Source organism: Halichoeres trimaculatus, unplaced genomic scaffold (assembly GCF_033239565.1).
Source record: "Halichoeres trimaculatus isolate MK-OKI-2021-1 unplaced genomic scaffold, fHalTri1.1 fHalTri1_scaffold_19, whole genome shotgun sequence".
NCBI classification, from domain to species: Eukaryota; Metazoa; Chordata; class Actinopteri; order Labriformes; family Labridae; genus Halichoeres; species Halichoeres trimaculatus.
In genome coordinates this window covers 17966470-17986717 of record NW_027437197.1, presented here as the reverse complement: position 1 = coordinate 17986717, position 20248 = coordinate 17966470, and the positions used below count along the sequence as shown (strand labels likewise).

Below are 20248 nucleotides of genomic sequence, written 5' to 3'. Positions count from 1 at the left end.
ATCCCAATAAAGTAAGATTCATGGGACAGGGAACAAGGAAAGCACGTTACACTTTCTTCTTCTTTTTTTTTTTTTTTTTTCCAATTATGAACACTTTATTTTCTTTAATTTGCTTCAAAATATTTTTATTGATGAATTAATCTTGCATTAATTAAATAAAAATATATTAAAAAAAACAGTCTTTTAATATTGTGAATAATTAATCTGATTAGCTCTGAGGACAATGTTCGGTACATAAACCAACATCTTTGTTAGGACATGAATGTGAATGAATTTGCAGCGAGGATAATGTAAACTGGATCCTCCAGTAGGTAGACAGTCGACTACCATTCAATGACATTTTGCAAAAATATTCAATTGAATTAAAGCCAAATTTTGGTTCTGCATCAGAAATAAATTATTCTTTAAAGTTTTATTTTAAGGCATGACTCTCTCTATCCAAGTGAGGAGAGCAATAAGACTGGACAACAAATGACCAAAGAAAGTCAGACAGTGAACAAAATCACAGAAGAGTTCAGTGAAATGTATTTTATTTATTAGACAATATGGAATTCAGAATCACTTAACAAATACAAACTCAGGAAATAGCTCAAAGATAAGGCAAAGTTCACAAAAAGCACGTCTTCTCAGTCATCTGACTGTGGAGAAAGTGCTTCGGTGAAATGTTTTCCATCAGTCAGTCAGACCAAACATTCTTACTGTCCACATCTTTATGACTGTGTGATCAAAACCTGGAACAAACCTCCGTGTGCGGGTGTTACCACGACATTCAAGCTTTTTGCCGAAAGGTGAAACAAACATTCACTTATATGCCTTTTATTTGCAGGTAAAATAAATAAGGGGGGAGTCTTTCATATATATTCATATGTACAGTAATAACAACCTTACATTTGGACATTATAATCTGTACTGAAATTAAGGTTCAAACTGCCACTGGGTTGTATTTTTACTGCAAGATGTCGAGATGCAGGAGTAGTTACAAAAAAAAAAGTCACATTTTAAAATATATTTTGTATGCACTGAATCACTTACAGTGTTTCACCATGGCATAATCAAACCCAACAACAAAATCTAATGTGTATTTGTGAGATAGAGAAACAATCGTATCACCTACATAAATACAGTAACTGACCACTGCAACTTCAGATTGCATCAGCAACACATCAAAACGATTAAATGGCAAACTATTATTACACTATCTGAAGGTTACACTTAATGTGGCCTGTACAATGCACTTCTTGTACTTCAAATGCAATTTTTCCTCTATGGACTTGCTCATACAAAGGTAGGTTGTCCCTTTCAGGTGACAAGGCAGTGACAGGGAGAACCGTTTTCAGCATCTCTTTGCTCAAACGTTCGACTCCCTGGACACAAGACGGCTTTTTGTTAGGCTAAAACAACAGATGGAGGCCCCTTTGAGGAACCTCGAGCAGAGCTAAAGTCAGTTTAATAAATTACATTCATCATAAAATAGAAGAGAATACATTTTAAAAGTGTTAAACTAACATAAGCATACTCCTTATAATCTGTTCAGTAATGTGTAAAACGTATAATGAACACACACAGGTGAACAAATGAAAAATCTCTTGGTGGATTGTCTCAGTTAATCACACACAAGTGAGCTCGTGTTTTCATGAACAGTCGGTGACTTTAAAAGACACAAGAATCATTTATGAAACAGTTGAACCCAAACATGAAACTAAAACCAACGCTCACGTTACGTATAGTATGTGTGAAAACTCTTTTCTATATGTGTTTTCACAAACACAACACCCACTCTGCCTGCTGTCAGTTAAAGTGTTTGCATATTGTTGTTTCGTCCATAATTCACTACCCTAGCTGCTTAAACTCTACTTTACTACCTATCCTTTTAACTGTGCATAAACTATTAAAGGAATATTGTTGTTTACTACATCTCTAAAGAAGAATGTTTATTATGTCCTATACATCCATAAAATTTTCAGTATCAGTGAAAATTAATTGTGTAGCTAAATTCAAACAGGTGTACACAGATGCACTCACAGAGGTGCAAAACTCTCTAAATGTGACTTATTTTTCACACAAAGCCTTTTACAAATGCAGATATCCTCATCCTCACAATTCTTTAGGCACTAGTAACATTCAAAAATACAGTACTGACATCTGACTGTAACATTAAGACTAACAGTTCACACACCACACAACCCTTAAAGGGTTAGAGGAACTATAGTTTGAAAACTTGGTCTTTAATTATTAAGTTGAACAAGGAGCCGGTTTCACAAAGACAGTTTAGAGTCTTCATTTTGTCTCAGGTTTTAATGGAGTCAGCATCTCTGGACTCAATCTCTCTGAAATGTCTTTCTGAATATGAAGCAATAAAACTCTGACATATACTGTAATCTAAGTAAAACTGTCTTTGTGAAAACTGCCCCAGAGGTGAAGACTTCTTATTACAGATACTTCAAGTCAACCATCCTTCCAGAAAATAACCACTAATCCAGAAAGTAATATGAATATTTTTATAATAATATAGGGGACATTATTTTTGCATCAACGCCCAAAAGAAGTCTCTGCAGCAAATGGATAACACAATATATTTTTTAGTAAATGCAATACAAAGGCACACCAGGAGGTGGAGCACTGATCCTGTTTTTTCAGTGGGGTAAAAACAAACTCTCAGAACATTTTAAAGGAGCTTTCTTTAGCAATTAATGTGTTTGGGGAAATAAATTAAGTGCATTTTAGTTTCTTTTTGTTCAAATAATGAAATGTGGCACTAGACAAAACACAAAACAATCATTAATGTAAAGAATAAACGTCCAAGTTAAAACATTCAAGAAGGAGAAATAATCTGCTGCCTTGTATTGTAATGACACCATTTAACAATTTTGGATGTTGGACGCTTTTACACCTGGTATTAACATGTCCAGACTCTGAGAGATGAGCTCAGATTAGATCTGAAGAGCTGGTCTATCTACACATTAAATATTATCCTTCCATATTGGTTAGTATAATAATGTGTTCATAATGTTGAAGCACTGCTTTTTTCATAGTTTGGTTTTGTGTGTGATCTTGATCAGAATAGTTATTTTCATATCAGGCACACATTATATTTTTGATGGCTGGGATCAGGAAGTAGAAAGGAGGATTCATGTTAACACAGGTGCAAAGTCCATTACACATGATTATCTCCTGGGATACTTATCTAACACAGTAAAACCCTAGTATTTTAGCTATGTTACCGATTATGAGGATCAAAATATTGTCTACAGCGATGTTATCAGCATGCGGCTTGTTGTAGCTTGTGTGTGGTGTTAACAGAGTATTTACAGAGCAGCTGTTTGGGGTCTTTAACAGCAGCGACGTGGCACTGACTTCTGCTCCTGGTGGTTACTTGAGAATGATCTGTTTCAGAGGAAAAGAGAGTCACTTAGCGAGGGGAACATTTCATGATCCCGGGTCGTTGTAATTTGAAAAGAATGAGGATGTGTTAATTGAGATAAAGCTGATAAAGGGAAATTAAACTATTACATAACCCCCTTCAGCTTTTAATGCTGGTCTTAATTACCCCTAAAACCAACAGTTTGACTGAACTACTGCATCAGATAGAAATACAGTGCACAATTTTAATACACATTTTTAATGTATCTGCCCAGAAAGAAACAGTAATGGTTAAGATGGATAAGTCTCTGAAACATTGGGCACAAAACATGTTTTTATGATCTTTGACCCTGCAGTGTGTCGGAAACACATATATGTGACAGATCTTTGGGCTTAGAGTTTGGGAATAAGAACTAAGGGGAGGAATATTTACTGTGAAGGTGAAAAGTTTTATTTTCACTCCTTCCCAAGCTACAATCATTTAAACTTGGGTCTATTCGGTTTAGCTTTTAAGTCATTGATCAGTAAAAAACTCAAATTGACGGACATGCAAACATGTGTCTTGACATCACTACTCCTGAATACATCTGGTACAAAGTTCAACGCTTGATAATGAAACTGGATGAGGACAGCATACCTTTCAGAGATAATAAACCAGAATTAATGTCGGAAATAAGACAAGTATCTTAGATTTCTGAGTTCGTCCTCCCTCAAGAGAAGACTCTTCAGCTGCATACTGAATCATGAAACAGACACTGACATCGAACAAAGCAAAACACATGCAGTAAAGAATAAATGCAACACCACTATCAGCACATGAAAGGCCTCTAAATGAGTTGTCAAAAAGGAAAAGGTTAAGATGCAGACTACTTCTAACACAGGTTCACAGGTAGATGAAGCTTAACAAAAGGCGCTGCAAGCAGGGCAAAGCTACGCTCCCCTGATCTAAAGATGAAGCACTTATCAGAGCTCAAGGATTTATGACAGAAAGCTTTAAAAAGGAGCAAACCTGATTGGCTGGTGCTGTTGCTGCGTAGGGGACACTTGTGGCGGGAGTAGTTGCTGCAGAAACAGTAGCAGGCGTAGCACTGTACATCATGGGGACTTTTTCAGGAAGGGAACCATGAAAGCAATGAAAAGGGAGGTGGAGCATTATGGTAACCATAGCAATGTTTCTCTCGCGCGCGCGCTGACGCTCTCGCTCTCTTGCCAAGCAAATACAAAATGACATTAGCAGCAAGCCATCATTGGGTTAGACCAGCAGATGGCATGTGATCACACAGCAAAGCGAGACAGCGGGGGAGAACATAAAAGGGGGGCTGATAAGAGATAAAATTAGGAAATCTGTCCATTATTTGACATCCCAAAAGAGACAGTGTGTACAGAAATGCTACCAGACTTTAGCAACGTGTTTTCTTAGACACTGAAGGAGTTTTAGTGGAAACAGTTGAGAATGAAGAGAATCAAAGGGATGCTGATCAAATTTCCTAATATATGGCAACTCTATGGACAAAATGCTCATATCTGTAAATCTGAGGTGCTGTCTGACAACCAATGAATAATCAGTTATCTGTAAGAATGAATACCTGGCTTATAAAAAATACATAAATAGTATAAACAAAAACACATTTGCATATATTTATGTGAACAGCCAAATTGTCTTTATAATTTTGGATGTGGGTTTAGCTTTGGTTTCACTTGAATAAGATGTTATGAAAATTGGACAAAGGACCTACCAACGCTGTTTGCAGGAGTCATGCAGAAGACAGAACCTGTGTGATGGAAAGAGATGGCAATTTTAGGTGACATTTTTAAAATGGTTAACATCAGCACAGGCTCACATGGACCCATCTCCAAGTCATTCAGCTAACACGGAGCCTGTTATGCTGGAGAGGATTCAAATATGTGAACAGAATAAAGCAAACATATAGTGTAAGTAGCACTTAATGTCCTGAATTGCAGACTGACACCTTTACCTAGCGTAGCATGTTAAGCACAGATGAAATCCATAGTACTAATTAGTTTACCTCAAGCGCCCGTTTAAGCTCCTTGTACCACAGTAATCATGCACAGGCTTCGTTAGCAGAGGACGTTTTGACAGGAGGAGGTGTACAGGTATGAATGGCTAGACTGATTCTGTTTTGCTGCTTCAGTTTGTTCATTGTTTCAAGGACACCTGGATGGAGTGAAGCTAGGCCTGGGACGATAGTCAATAAATCAATTAATCTTTCAATAAATGAAATGAACTCAACAATTTTGCCGGCCTCAATATATGGCCAATATATGTTTGTTTTTGTAATTTAGGATGAAGCTGATGAGGCTGATGAAGCCTGATGGATAAGAGGGGAAACGTCTTCACAAACTCTGAACAGTCCAGTTTCCTCGGTTTGGAGCATTTAGAATAACTCTGAGCTGGATGAGTGAGAATTTTCATGGACACCAAGAGTGTAGGTCGCTACATCACAATAGAAATTCTGCATTTTTAACTCAGTATTTTTATTTAAGTGCAATTTTTTGACTGAGGGCCCATTTTATTTTTACAGTTTTTTTATATTTAAAAAGTTGTTAATATTCCAATTACATTAGTAAAAAAAACTCCTGAAAAATAAAAGTTTATGCCATTTATTAGGTGTTGCATCATTATGATATACATTTTTATATTAGTGGCTAATTTGGTCTCAGATTAATATTGTCCATAATATCATTTAATCGTCAATAATTGTGGGACAATATAGTGTCCAGCCAAATTTGTTATCGGCCCAGGCCTAAGTGAAGCCGCCATTGCCTGTCGTCCACTGCTCGTGCCAGTGTGTGAAAACCTTCACGAGCATTAATGTTTACAGTCGAGATGTGAACTCACTCTATATGAGTGAAGTGTTTCCACACGCGAGTGACGCTCACGATTTATGAGCTCACACTGTACATGTTACAACATGATGGAGTATTGGCTGTGGGCAATAAAGCTTGCTTTGAAAAACTCTGTCAGATGGCAGTTAAGGTCAGAGAAAATGACTTTGACTGATGGTACATTCGTAATCTTTAAATAAAGTCTACCTAGTGAATGCTCTCTTTGTAAAACAAATGTCTACATCACGAAATGTGTTGCCATGGTGCTTCCAGACACTGTCTACCATTTGTTCAGGGCACAAATCCTTGGAGTTGGGGATTGTGCCCTTGGCTTTGATTTCACTTTCCGAGAGGAAGCAGGCAGCCAAAGTAAAATTTCTAACATACCAGAGACTCATCTGACTGGTTGGGAGCAGCTGATCAGGCCGTGATTGACCCTTGTGCCCCCCCGCCCCCCTACGCTGCACTGCAAACGATGTGCGATCAGGCTGAAATTCAGCCTGACTTCAAAGCAATTGTGCAACTGCAAAATCGAGGTCAGAGGACTCGCTGTGGTGACAAAAAAGGACTTTGGCCAAGTTTCTCAGTCTGGTGACGAAATGTCATTTTCATGATATCCCAGACACAAACTACTGCTGACTTTTAAAGACTGGGAAAAGTCTGAGCCTCACCTGTGGGGTAAAATGCAGCAGTGGGTTGCTGCAGCTGTGTGTTGGCCAGAGCTTGTTGGTAATGCAGAAAGCTGGGGCTGAGGAGAGAGCTGGCCCAGCTGCTCTTCTCCAGAGCCGGTCTCTTTGGTAAAGGTTGCAGGATGCTGTGGGGAAAGGCCTGAAAAGTGACAAAGGGAGACATGACTCACCAAAACCTCACACCTCTCCTTCTCTATGTTCTGCTGTGATTTACACACTAAATATTTAGCAGTGATTTAAGACAAAAACTGACAAACATGACTAAACAATAAAGGTGAAATAGCAGATAGTGGAACAATTAATCATGGTTTAAGGGTACAAAAATGAATGGAGTAATGTATCAACCAAAAGTTTTACATCATCTCACAACTTAAGCACTTAACGATACAGATGGTGACTGTGCACACAAAGACTGTATGAGAAGCTTTAAAGAACAATGACAGAAACTAAAATTCATTACAGTACAATCAATAGCTACAACCAAAGCAAAAGGTGAAAATACCAGGTCTACAGTTGCCTCGAGGGATCGCTTCATTGCTTTGGCAGTCGACTGAGTCTTTTAATAGCAGGCAGCGAGCACATGATGGCAGTGGGCCAATGGGATTCAAGCGTATTAACATACAGGTAACAGCAAGCAGAGGTGCATCATGGGGGACAGCATTGTGGATAGGTGAGAAGGGGAAAACAAAACAAAAATAATCTGAATGTAGTTTAACACATACAACACAATAGGCATGCACAGTAACCAAAACAACTGATTAAAAAAGGACACACTTACTAAAGATTCCTTCATTAGTAGATCAACATGAAGAGTTAATCAATAGCTTTGGCTATACAATGATTCAACACACTTTCAACACTATTCTCATTGTATCATCATTATATTTCCTGGTTAGAGCTGGTTGATTGAATTTATCTCTAATAAGATGCAATCAGTGCAACTAAGCATATTTCAGAAGAACTGGAACAAACACATTAAAGTTACAGCTTCAGGAGGGGATGATGACGTGATGCACATCGAGATTGTTAAAGTGGAATGAGAGATGGTTTGGTTTTATGGGAGCTAGCTAAAGGCAGCACCAAAGAGAAACAGCATGAATGAAGGCGTATTCAATCTCACAAAGCAAAGAATGTGGGCAAATAGTTTTAGTGCCTCCTTCACTTGAAATACAGTTTGTTTTTCTGACCTACAATACAAGCAACAGCTTAAATATCAAAATAATGATTTAGCCATTAAAGCAGTACAGATGAAATGTTGTAGATTAGAAGTGAGGGGCATTAAAGTGTGAGGTATATCATTTTACTAAGGGCCACATGACCTCAGGGCAAAGGTAAAACAACTACTTTAAGATGCAAGAACTTGTAAAAGAATCCTAAACCAAATGGTTGGGATTATAAAAGGATAAAAACTGGAGTTTATCACTTGCCACTTTAACTAGCAACAATGTATTTTATGATTTCATGTGTTTAAATTTTGACAGCTTCATTTTCCAACCCTTGACATCAACACTCATTAATCTAGCTTTTGTAGTTTTGTACTCATTTCTCTCTGTAGTGTCTTTCTGTAGTGTTTACAAGATTAAAAAGTCCATATGGACTTAGTTATTAAAGAAAACAGCAGCAGATTTTCCTTCAATTTCATCGCCTATTCTCCCTATTTATGTTTGATTTGTTATAGTGCATAATCTAAATCAGGGGTGGCCAACCTGCGGCCCGTGAGCTGCATGTGGCTCTTTGCCTTTTGGTGTGTGGCTCTTCGATCCGTTCATAAAAAAATATATGTGTTGTTATATATAGTGGTGTGCCAATCAATCTAAAATATTGATATGCTGATGCCAACAATGGGATCAGTATTGGTCAATACTTGGGTGATAAGATTGATACTTAAGTTTCAGTTTCTTTTCTCTACATCTGCTCCTCTCAATTGCTCATGTGCTAATAGCTATCTATCTATCTATCTATCTAAATAGATAGATAGATAGATAGATAGATAGATAGATAGATAGATAGATAGATAGATAGATAGATAGATAGATAGATAGATAGATAGATAGATAGATAGATAGATAGATCTTGCTTTGAAAATTGTGAATGTATTGATTTTCATTTCATATAATTTGGTTTATGTGTGAGAGGAAGTGTATTTGTAAGACAACGTGTGTGATGCGGCTCTTTGCAGAACCACGGTAATTTTTGTGGCTCTTAGTCTCTGACTGGTTGGCACCTCTGATCTACATTATACAGACAGATAAGTGAGGATAACAAACTGTATGAAAACAAAGACTAGACTAAAAAATTACAGCTTATTCTAACTATACATCTAGTCTGGGAATCATCAGGTTTTTACATTTTTTTTTTTTAAGACAAAGAAATATCTGAAAAAGCATGTTTTAAATAGTGCGAATTTACTACATGAAATGGAAAAAAAAAACCATATGCCTACATCAAAAGGACTAAAGCTATAGACAAGCTCTATTTCACCCTAACTTATGGTAAAAGAGTGTTGAATAAAAAATAAAAAAGTTGAATTTCTTCTGATTTATAAAAGTTGTGCCATCAACACAATAAATACAACTCTATATTCAGTAAAAGCATGGCAAAGTCAGTTACATTATTGCAGGAAAATGAATAAAAGCTCTTTTCAGACTGATAAAGCGTCTTCTTACCATGGCTGCAGCTGCCGCCTGGGCTGCCACAGCTGTGTGGCTGACTTGCTGTTGACTGGATTTGATTTTGGCCTGCAAGTGTGCAGGCGGGTGAAAATACTTGCACTTCTCCCTGGAGCAGCGACTCTTAATGTAGTCCATGCAAACAGTGACAGTGTTGTCAGTGCTGTCAATCATGGGACTGTCACTGGGGTGGGCGAAGCGGCAATCTGTCTCCCCTCGTGCACAGTTACCCCGCTGGAACTCGCGGCACACCTGAGAGGAGCGATGAGAGCGTCAGTGAGAGGAATACAACGTGCATCTACCTAATATTTTAGGTGTGATGAGTACCTCTAGTTTGTCTGTGCGCTGCAGCTTCTGTGAGGGAGAAGAAGAAGAGGAGGAGGAGGAGGAGCTCTGGACTGTTACAGGCGGGCTCCCTGACATGAGGACCGGGGTGCTGGGCAGGCTGTCTGTGGGGACAAGGCTCATTCCATGGCTCAGCGGAGACATGTACGACCCATAACCAAGACCGGTGTTTGTGCCAAGTCCCTGTGAGACGAAAAGTGTCGGCTTTTAGGGCAGATCGCACATTTTAAACTGACATTAGCAGCATGGCACAGAATCTACCCAGGGCTTCAACTGGCAACTACTGTTTCATCAAGATGAATAAAAATATAATGTAAAATGTGTTAATAGAAAGCAACAGCACTATGGTGCTAATAGGAAATTAATCATAGAGAAAATATACTCTGAATGAGTAGAGCACATGAGGGGAGGCTGCAACTGAGCAGGCGCTAATGTTAGCTCAGATGATTTTCCTCCAGTTTGTTGTTTACAAGCTTCTTAATGGCAGCAGAGCTACCTGCAGTAGACCTTACTCCTACAACACAAATAAACCGGCTTATCAGGGCTAATAGATCACTAAATAACACAGATTCAGTGCAAAAGCTAGCAAACAGCATGTGTTTAAAAACAGTCGTCTCTACCACGGGCTGCAGGCTGGGTCCTGGGATCATGAGCTGCATCTGCTGGGCGAGCACGGCCGCAGCCGTCTTCTGCTGGATGAGATTGTTGCGCCCGTTGATCTCAAGCTGCGTTTTTAAGTGTGAAGGTGGATGAAGATACTTGCAGTTTTCTCTTGAGCATCGGCCCTGTGTCCAAAAAAAAGACACTCAAGATTTCAATTTGGTTATCCTTTCATTCCTCTAAATCCCACCAAAAGAAAAACACATCACCCCACACAGACACCGGATTTTAGTTTGAGATGAAGACGCTGTGCTGTAGGATTATTTAATATATACTGTGTGTAACTGACTGCAGGGAACATGTCAGACATCCATTCACATGATTAAAATAAAGCTTTTATGAGAGACTTACAGGCAACACAAGTCGCCCCTGAGCTCGACAGCTGAGAGGATCCAGAGTTGATGTGCTTCATATTCGGTCCGATTATTAAGCTTGAGTATTAATATCTCCTTTTAGACTTTTAAATGAGCCTCCGAATATGATTTCTGTCAATCAAGCCTCTGTGTTAGTCTAATGAGAGGTAAGCTGTCTCTGTCCTACATATTTACATCCCTCAATCAAGTTAACTAATTTCTCCTCATCTGCATCCCTCCCAAGAGATTGGTTTTAATTATTATCACTGAATATCCGTGTTGTTCTCCATGTTTCATTAGGCTGTGTATCGCTCGGAGAAAATGCAGAGCAAGTAGAAAATATTCATCCCGCTCTTTAGCATCTTTAATGATTTATGGGCTGGAAACTTTGCTCTGATTTCTTGTGTAAAGTTACTTGAAAGCATTAAAGGAGGGCTGTCTTGCTTCTTCTCAGTATTTAGCTTCTTTTACATTTAGAGGGGACAATTCAGCGTCTGCTCCAATGTCCCTGAAGAGACATGAGTGATTCACGAGATATGCATCTTATTAAAAGAAATCTCAAGGGAACGGGCTGTCTGGGTCCTCGAGACTCATCAGCGGAAGTCATGAGCCACTGGTTACTGGCACGAGCACATACTTCAGTAAAATGAAGCAGAACACACAGACAACAAATGGCATCAGTAAAGAAATCAGCTGAGTGAAACAACAACAATGATGCTGGTGTTCAGATCAACCAGAACTTTAAGGTACAAAAGCTAATGATGAGAAACCACTTCTCAGTTGGGAATCAGCTGATTTGATTACAGAAAGAAACATGAAAATAACTTGTCAGACAAAAGGTCATTCATAAAGAAGAGCTGGGACATCATCACATGACTTGGTGTTTAATGCGCTGACCGCTTATTTCCATGCTGTAACTTCAGTTTCACGGAGCTGGAGGCTAGGAATTCCAGTCAGTGTGGTAAGAAAATTCAATATAAACAAGGTTTTAAACGCCCAAAAGAACTCATTTGGAACTACTTTTGCAACTGCTATACAACTTTATTTCTTTATTAGTCACATAACATGAATGAGTTTGTCTAATATCAGTAATTTTAGTCTGTATAAGCTGTATTTCCTGTTAGTCCTGTGTGAATTTTAACCCACTGACACAGAAAGGTGGACTTAAACATTTGAACATCCGAGTTAAATCAGCCACATCACATCCCCTGAAACCTCTGCCTTTTGTTCAACCCCCTCTCCTTCAGCCCGAGCCCATTATGTCTCCTCCATTATCTTTTTAACAACATTCAAGAGATTTCTCTTTATTTTCCAAAGATAAAAGCGAAAAAAAAAAAAAAAAAAAGTCCTTGACCGCTGGAGCAAAGACAAGGCCCTGCATCCGGACAAGAAGCATATAAGCTGCCTACAGTAAGGAGATAAGACGATGACTCAACATGAGAATAATCCCAGGGGCAGAGCTGCATTGTGTTACGATAGTCGATGTGTGAGAGTAGATTAAAGCAGCCCTGGTCTCATTCAGGGCGACTGAGCAAACAGCAGAGTAAACCTGACGTGATCCTGTTGGCTGCAGGAAATGTCTCAGTCTGCAGGAGATAAGTGATGAGAGGATCATCTGCTGGTATTTGACTCTAGTTTAGGAAGGATTGTGGAATCAACTGTAGAGGATAATATAAGGTTAGCTGGTGTTTATGCAAAACAGAATCCTGGCAGGGTGAGACAACACCCTGAAGCAACTAAATATACAAACAAGCTGACGATAATGATCTCCAGAAAATGTCAATGTATAAATTGAAAAAAGCAGTCTTTCGGTTGATACATGTTACATACATGCCACTGTTTTTGACTCCTTTTGTTTTTCAAGCACTGCAGCTATATTTTAAGATTAAGCTTTGAGGCTTCCATGTGTTACACTGAAGTGACATATTTATGACTAGAGGTGGAAAATAAACATTTTGTCCATCTTGTACGTCCAAGACCTTGCAGTGTGGGACACAAATCATGATACAAGAGAAGTTTCTCCAAGCTAACAATGCAAATCACTTTCTGCTGTTCTTTCTAGTCAGCTCATAGACCTTTAACTTGACCACATTTAGGTTTATGGGTGGGCCAGCTCACTGGACTTTATCTGCAGTTCAGTTTTATTGGATTGGACCTGCAGTCCTTAGAGTGATTTAAATGATAAGAATAAAAAAAGGAATTTCAAAAGGACTTCAAAAAGATGAAAGTATTCACTCAGATAACAATATGGTATATGACTTTTTCTTTTTATCAGTTTTTAGACTTTCATTCCCCGTACATAAGGACTGAATTTCCGGACGTCCAGTAGAGACCATAAAGGTGTCAGAGATAATACAGTGTGTGCAGTATTTCTTACCTTTAGTGAATCAAAGCAGGCAACGACCCTCCCGTTCTCAACTTGGCAGCTCTTCGGAGGATGAGCGAATTTGCATTCCTCATCACTACGTGAACAGTTTCCTCGCTGGAACTGTCGGCACACTTCCAGAGTGAGCCATTTTGTATCCCTCACCGAGGAAAGGTTCAACGCCATGTCTGAAGGTTGTAATCATAAATTCAATTTTTCAAAGTCAGTCTTCTTGGGCCTCATACAACACGATGCTGCGAGCTACTTCTATATAATAAGTCTTCTGTTAAAAGGATGTGGTGAGTCCTCCATCAGCAGGAGCACAAAGATCAGACGACTGCTTGATCACTGAGAATCAAGGAGAAAGAACTGCTGAGGGAAACTTGTCACTTTAGGCAAACATTCCCAGGATATTCTCCTCTGTCTGATTTTACTATGGCTTTAATTCAAGTGTTTTTGTGTCTTTAAGTCCTGACGATGTGCAAAGTTGTAGAGAAAGGCTTGCAGCAGAGGTACCCAGTGTTGGAGCCTGAGCCTGGTCTTACAGATTGCACTGCCCACCAACACACACGAGGCAACCACAAGTTGGCGATATCCTCCCAAAGGCACTTCCTGTTGATAATCTGAAACACAAAGAAAAAATCACTCATCATGTTTGGACAACAAACAAAACAAGCGCTGTTCCACAACTAATCTATGACCGGAACATTCAGAGCGACCATAAGCAGCTTCTTCCATCCTCTGGAGAGTGTTTGCTCTCTAGAGGCTTCTGTCCTTTAGCAGTTTACAACAGATTAGGTCAAACAATAACAAATGTGATGTTGAGTAATAGGGAAAGTTATATTTGGTCATGCTGGAGTCTGAGGAGTCAGGAGATGATTTAATATCAAAGCAAACTCCTGGTAGTTTCTAGTAACAACCATTGACTGTATATAGAGTGGACAGCGTGGCTCCACTATATATCATATATATATCACAGTTTTCAAGCCAAAATTCCCCCGTCACAGGCGCAGCCATTGTAGCAGTTGTGCAGCCAGAGTCTGCGCAATAAAGACTGGGAGAATGTGAGTGGAGCCAGGTGACAAAAATAATATTTTTTTTTCTTTCCAAAGTCTAATCTCTACCTCCCGACATATTTTATAATCCCTGAAAAAAATACACAAGAACAGTAGCTGTCAATCATCGTTAAACGTGACGTAAAGCCTCGTTTTTAACCTCTTATAACTAATACAAATGACACTTTTCAGAAAAAAAGAGGACTTGAATACAAGGCAGTGAAATGACATCTTCAAATCACCACACCAATTGGGTATGAGAAACATTTCTACCAGGTGTAATATTATTTTCAAGTTTGTCCACAGCCCACGTGGAATGACTGGAAAGCCAGATTTTTTTACCTAAACTGTAGCCAGCCACCAGGGGGAGCAGTTTTTGTGCTGAGCAAGATGACGCCCATTTTTTTACAGTCTATGGCAGTGGTTCTCAAATGGGGGTACGTGAACCCCTGGGGGTACGCGAGGGCTCTCCAGGGGGTACCCAAGTTTGAAAAATACATATTCAAAAAATCGCAACCAAGTTAAATTTCTTTAACACAACTTATCTAATCAGTGTTTGAATGCAATATAAGTTAAAGTTCATAAAATGAGTACCATATCCAATGGACACTAATAGTGCAGCGCTGTGTTTTACGTCTTTTTTTCCAACCAAAACTGCTTTGTGCTTATCAGGGGGTACTTGGCAGAAAAAAATGTACCATGGGGGTACATTACTGAAAAAAAGCTTGAGAACCACTGGTCTATGGTAACAACTCATAAATTGTGGGTTTGTCCCAGTTTCCATTTTTAGTCACGTCAATCTAGCTTTCTGTAGGTTGTTGTTGGAATAACTAAAGGTTATGATATCTTTAAACATAATGCCGACATGTTTCACAGGTCATATCTGTCAGCTATAAGGTCAGAAATCCTGTAACAAACAGTGTCACAGCTGTTGTGCTAGTCTGGTATTCGTCATGATGGTGTCAAGCCGATCAATTGATCAATAACAGTGGATGAACATTTCCTGAGCTCACATTCACTGAGCTTGTAATTTTATCCATATCCTTTACTGACACGTTTTCTTTTTCAGTATCCACTAAAAAACCAACACCTACCATTCATAAAGAGATTTCACTTCATTTCACAGACATAAATTCAGTAGTTTCTCTCTGCCCACCATAACCTACTTTCCATGACGCTGCCTCTCTGTATTTGCTAATACTGTAAAAGGACACATGGTGCACTGCGTGCTAAAGACAACAGTCTGATACGCTGACTCCTGCCCCTGCAAAGCACATACAGAATACAAAGAGAGCAGAGCTTAAACACACATCATGTTAAGAGCCAAACACAGGACGGGAGAGTCAAACCAGGGCACTAAGTGGTTAAACACACAGGAAGTTGCTGAGCAGGCAGGAAAAGGAGATTCTCTCATGAGCTGAATAATTCTGAGACAGGGTTAGAAGTTTCCTCTGAGTTAAAGCAACATAACTAGGAACCTAAAAAGCACAGATTGAGAATAAACCTCCCTGTTGTTTACCCTGAGCTTTACCTTTCACAGCCTCACAGCTTTACTGCACTCTTTACCCACAGCATACTGCAGCAAATTCCTTTGCACGCAAGTCAGGAAACAGAGCAAGACAACCTACCTCTCTCACTTCATGCAGCACTAAAGAACTTCTGTCCACGATCAGGAATCTGGGTCGGATAAAGAACTTTTCAGCAGCCAACTCCTTCGGATAACAATCCCAGCAGTAGCATTTATTCCTCTCTCCTCTCAAAGGATTCAGAGAGCAGAGATTTTCTCTCCACAACAGTAAAAACAGACTGTCTGTCCAACTCCGGCAGAAACATATCCAGCCACCCCCTTCCTGCCTGGGTGCCAGCCTCCGGGAAGACCCTCCCAGTTAGAAAATTAGCCAATAGGAAAGCAGGAACTGGTGCACTGTGTGAAAGCTGACTGCAAAGCCTAGAGCAACACACTGCTGGCAGATGACCCTGAAGCTGTGAATACACTTTGATTTCTAGCAAAAGACTGAATTCAACACTTGATCATCCCCCTTTTTTTTAAATGCAGCAATGAACCAGTCTTAATGCACTTTGCCCTAGTATGAGCATGAACAGAACAAACAGCACCTCGCTGGATATCATGAGCATTATTTAGACAGTGCCCTGCAGGTGCATTGAGTTTAAAGTACATCTTTGTCTGAGGCTTTGTTTGCATTTCGTAGAAGTTCATAGAGCTCCATTAATCTGAGTGTATAGGTGTGTTTCCACTCATATACTTCAGAATAAAATTCCTCATCTGGTACAAGTTTTTGACCTGATTTGGTTACTATTTGGACTGACTTTGACTATAACAGGGTTATCAGAGACAGTTTTTGTAAAATAAGATCCTGAAAGACTTTATTATCTACTTAAAAAGAATTCACTCACAAGTTGGAATATGTCTTCGATTTTAATGCACCCACTACTCAAACTTTAATATCGTGATTGTGAGTATTTAGGGATGAGAAACTCTGGGCCACTGTCTTTGTCTTTTTTTAATTGCTCACTTTATTTTTGTAGTTTTTAATACCTCCATCTGGTTGCCTTCATTGTTACAAAAACAGAACTTTGCAAAAGCCATTCTTCACACTATCTGCTAGTGAGCACTGATTCAGTCACACAAATTTACTTTTAATTTTTCCTCCTACTGAAGAAAATGGTTTCAAAGCCACAAATTTGGCTAGAGGAAATTTTAGGATCACACCCAAGCTAACAAAAAATTAAATTTTCAAAGGATAGTATTGAAATTAAGTGAAATACACATATTATTAGAGAACCACAAAAATAAAACATCTCAATAAGGATAATAAAATTGTTTTTTGTGAGCAAAATGTTGACTGGCCGTCATGATTAGTCTGATATGACTGAATTTTCCTTTGTTGATATGCCAAGATCTGTCAGTAAGACCAAATTTCACAAATTCTGATACTTACTTCACTGTTATTAATTGGTAATACAGCATAATACTGTGTAATGCCTGTAAATAAACCAAAAAGTGATAATGGGTTGCTAATAAGAGGAATTAGATTGTTTCTAATCCATAATACATCCACTACATCCACTTACCCACAGGGTCAAAGGGAGACAGTGTGACCACTTACAAGTTGTGCCACTTTCAACACAACTTTGATGATAAAAAAAACAGTGCTTTCAGGAAAAAACATTATTATCCTGTTTCGTGGGATATTTTTAATGTACAAAAGTGGCTAAAGGTAATTCAAGGCTAGGGGTAAATGTCCATACCTGGCATTTGCTGCCTCATTCAGGACACAGGTAACATTAAGAAGATGAAAGTGGGTCAACAACATAGCTGAAAGCATCTTGTGAAACTTCAACACTTTTTACAGCCTATAGTAAGACTTTGTCAAAGGTTGATGTCCATATTTTACGGAAGGGGAAATGGAAATTTTGCTTGTCGCGATCAGGGATGTCCCGCCCATGACAGTATTACAGAATGTACAGCCATGTTTCTCAACTTAAAAAACGTCGCAAAGAAAAAGCAGATAATACCACAGCAAGCACCGTGATGTACCTGACATTACCCGTCATCGTGATGTTTTATTCATACAGTTCAACACTTCGGGTTAGCTTGGTTAAGTCTCAGATTTGCATTATCATCCTAGCTAGCTAATCACAAACACCCAGCTAGCAGACTAAAGCCACAGCTGTCAAGGGTGTAGAATTATCCGGAACACTGACATCATCGTAAAAATGTATCAGCTGCACATTAGCCACGGTGTTAGCCGAGGAGAGCACCTTGCTTACCTCATCATCACGGATGAACCGTGTCCCAGAAGATCACGCACCAGCCGGGACAGACGACACGACAGTCCACGGGAACTAACGAAAACCGAGATGTCAAGTGTCCCCTAAAATGTCTGTCTAATTAGGTATTTAACTAGGATATATTTATTTGATTAAAGCTTGTTATTTTGTCTTTTGCTCCCGTCCTCGTTTCCTCATCACTTCTCGGCACTGCACAGATTTAAGCAACAAGCTTTTGACAGCTTACTGTACGGTCGTCAGCTTAATGTGATGAGGGGTATTTCACGGATACGCTGGGGAGCCTAAAGACTACTTTTACCCAATTATACGAGTTATGAAATCACGATAAGCAAATAGTTTGCTTTGTGTTACTAAGAATGTAACAGTATAACTGTAGAGTTATCATGTTTTGGACGGAGGGGGTTATTCGATAACTTCTACTCAGATATCCCCCCCCCTATGACCGCAAAGTGGTACAATCCACATGAATGCCAGTAGGCTAAAAGGGCAAGGGTTTTTTCTTGTTACCAAGGGGAAAAAAAGAGTTTTATCAAGATTAGTTTTGTCACTCGGGAATATCTATATCTAACAATGAAATAGTATTAAGAATGTAAGAGAAATATAGTGCTAGGTCAGATTTGTTCTTAGCATTCTGCAGTGCTGTAATGAAATACCCTACATGTCAATCAGAGTTAAGAATTCAGTGTGTATTTGCAGACCTAAGGACTGGCAATGGTGATGTACTTTTGTGAAAGGTTTGACTGAAAAGCTTTGATTTATATAATCAGAATGAGAAGGGAAATGTAGCCCAGGCTCATAGGTCTGCTCAAGGTCAAGTAAGATGGATGCTAACCCAGATAACATCAGTAAGGGAGGGTGAGAGGATGGTGAGATGTGTAACAATATAAAGGTTCTGCTGACATGCCTCTGCAATAAGGGTAGAAACATATATGGGAACATTTAGTCCTCAGTGGTGAGGCCCCATTAAGTATGATGGATGGCTTTGCTTCTTTTATTTTGTTGCTGAACACAACATTTTTATGAAGGAATTGTTTAAATTCGTAATGATTAATTTGTAATTCATCAGAACATTTTTGACAGTGACACCAATATTTTCATCTGCTTCCTCAGTGTGCCAAATAAGAGGAAAAAAAGCACACCATCTTAAAAAAAGGAAAAAAAAAAAAAGAAAAGAAAGAAAGAAACTCTAACATTGTTTATTCATGTTTCCCCCCTACCCGTACTTAATGTCTGTTAATTTTGGGGTTTTGCATGAGAAGATGTCACATGATGACTTGTTGTCAATCAGTGTCCACAGCACTTTCAGAAACCTTAACTTCACCAATTTATGACACACACCGACTACCATGGATTAAAAATCACCCAATTTCCACTAAAATTATTCTTCAAAAAGGTTCACCTGTCTAACATTGGGATTGTCAAAAAAGAAAGAAAAATGAAAGGGAAAAAAGAGATATCAATCAGTAATATTGCTCTGTAGTTATAATTTCATTGAATAAGTTGTTGAAAAGGCAACACTGTCATCTAGTGGTGAATCACTAAATATATGATTAGGGCTGCTGTTAGTGTAAAAGAATTAGAGGAAAATCACGTGGAAATGCAAATAAAAAGGGCTTACCCCTTCGTTTGATGATATTATGTATTATTTTTGCACTTAGAAATGCACAAAGACAACAAGTGATTTCTTAAATGTTATGAGACTCTAAAGCTTTCAGAACAATCAGGCTGGAGTACCATGTTTTGGACTGTAGATGTCAGTGTCCTCTTAGAAATGTTTGAGCAATCTGAGAAACTCAGAGGTAAAACCCTCAGGATGTGACTGGTTTAGAAAGCCAGGGGACACAGTTACATATGAAGATATGAATCAATATTTACATTAACATAACAGTAAAGTAAGAGTTTGATTCTTGTTTATTTTCTTGTTTAAGTAGGGGTTATAACATAGTTTCATCAGAGATCATTGCTGTTTGTTTTGAGTTTTTCCAGACTAAATGTACTTTCCTTCTGCACTGTAAGTTAAAATTTGTTCTGGGTTTTGTGCTGACTATAAAAATCTCAGACAGCAGTCCTGTCCCCGAGCGGTGCTGTATGT

At 38.8% G+C, this 20248-nt stretch overlaps 1 protein-coding gene across 7 annotated transcripts; it reads right to left on the bottom strand.

The window, feature by feature from the left end:
* Positions 1-518: 518 nt before the first annotated feature.
* On the bottom strand, positions 519-18413 carry LOC141808068 (muscleblind-like protein 2a). 7 transcript variants are annotated; one of them, XM_074694398.1, is made up of 10 exons: positions 18136-18413; positions 13301-13911; positions 10531-10695; positions 9893-10093; positions 9563-9817; positions 7399-7452; positions 6879-7035; positions 5097-5132; positions 4370-4422; positions 519-3384 (listed from the first exon to the last, which is right to left on the bottom strand). In XM_074694398.1, the coding sequence occupies exons 2-10, from the start codon at positions 13472-13474 to the stop codon at positions 3370-3372; spliced, it is 1110 nt and encodes a 369-aa protein (XP_074550499.1). In that variant the 5' UTR covers positions 13475-13911; positions 18136-18413; the 3' UTR covers positions 519-3369. The 7 variants fall into 7 exon arrangements, 6 of the variants coding, with proteins under 6 accessions (XP_074550499.1, XP_074550496.1, XP_074550494.1 ...); XM_074694395.1 differs by having other exon boundaries at positions 4370-4464; positions 18136-18412; XR_012599889.1 differs by having other exon boundaries at positions 3331-3384; positions 4370-4679.
* Positions 18414-20248: the final 1835 nt, after the last annotated feature.

Excerpts from the sequence above, each read along its gene's own strand:
- LOC141808068 (XM_074694393.1), bottom strand. The coding sequence starts at position 13,474 with ATGGCGTTGAACCTTTCCTCGGTGAGGGATACAAAATGGCTCACTCTG. Across the intron at positions 10,094-10,530 it reads GACCCAGCCTGCAGCCCGTG|GGACTTGGCACAAACACCGG; the intron begins GTAGAGACGACT and ends TTCGTCTCACAG. Across the intron at positions 3,385-5,096 it reads GACTCCTGCAAACAGCGTTG|ATCATTCTCAAGTAACCACC; the intron begins GTAGGTCCTTTG and ends CCTCTGAAACAG.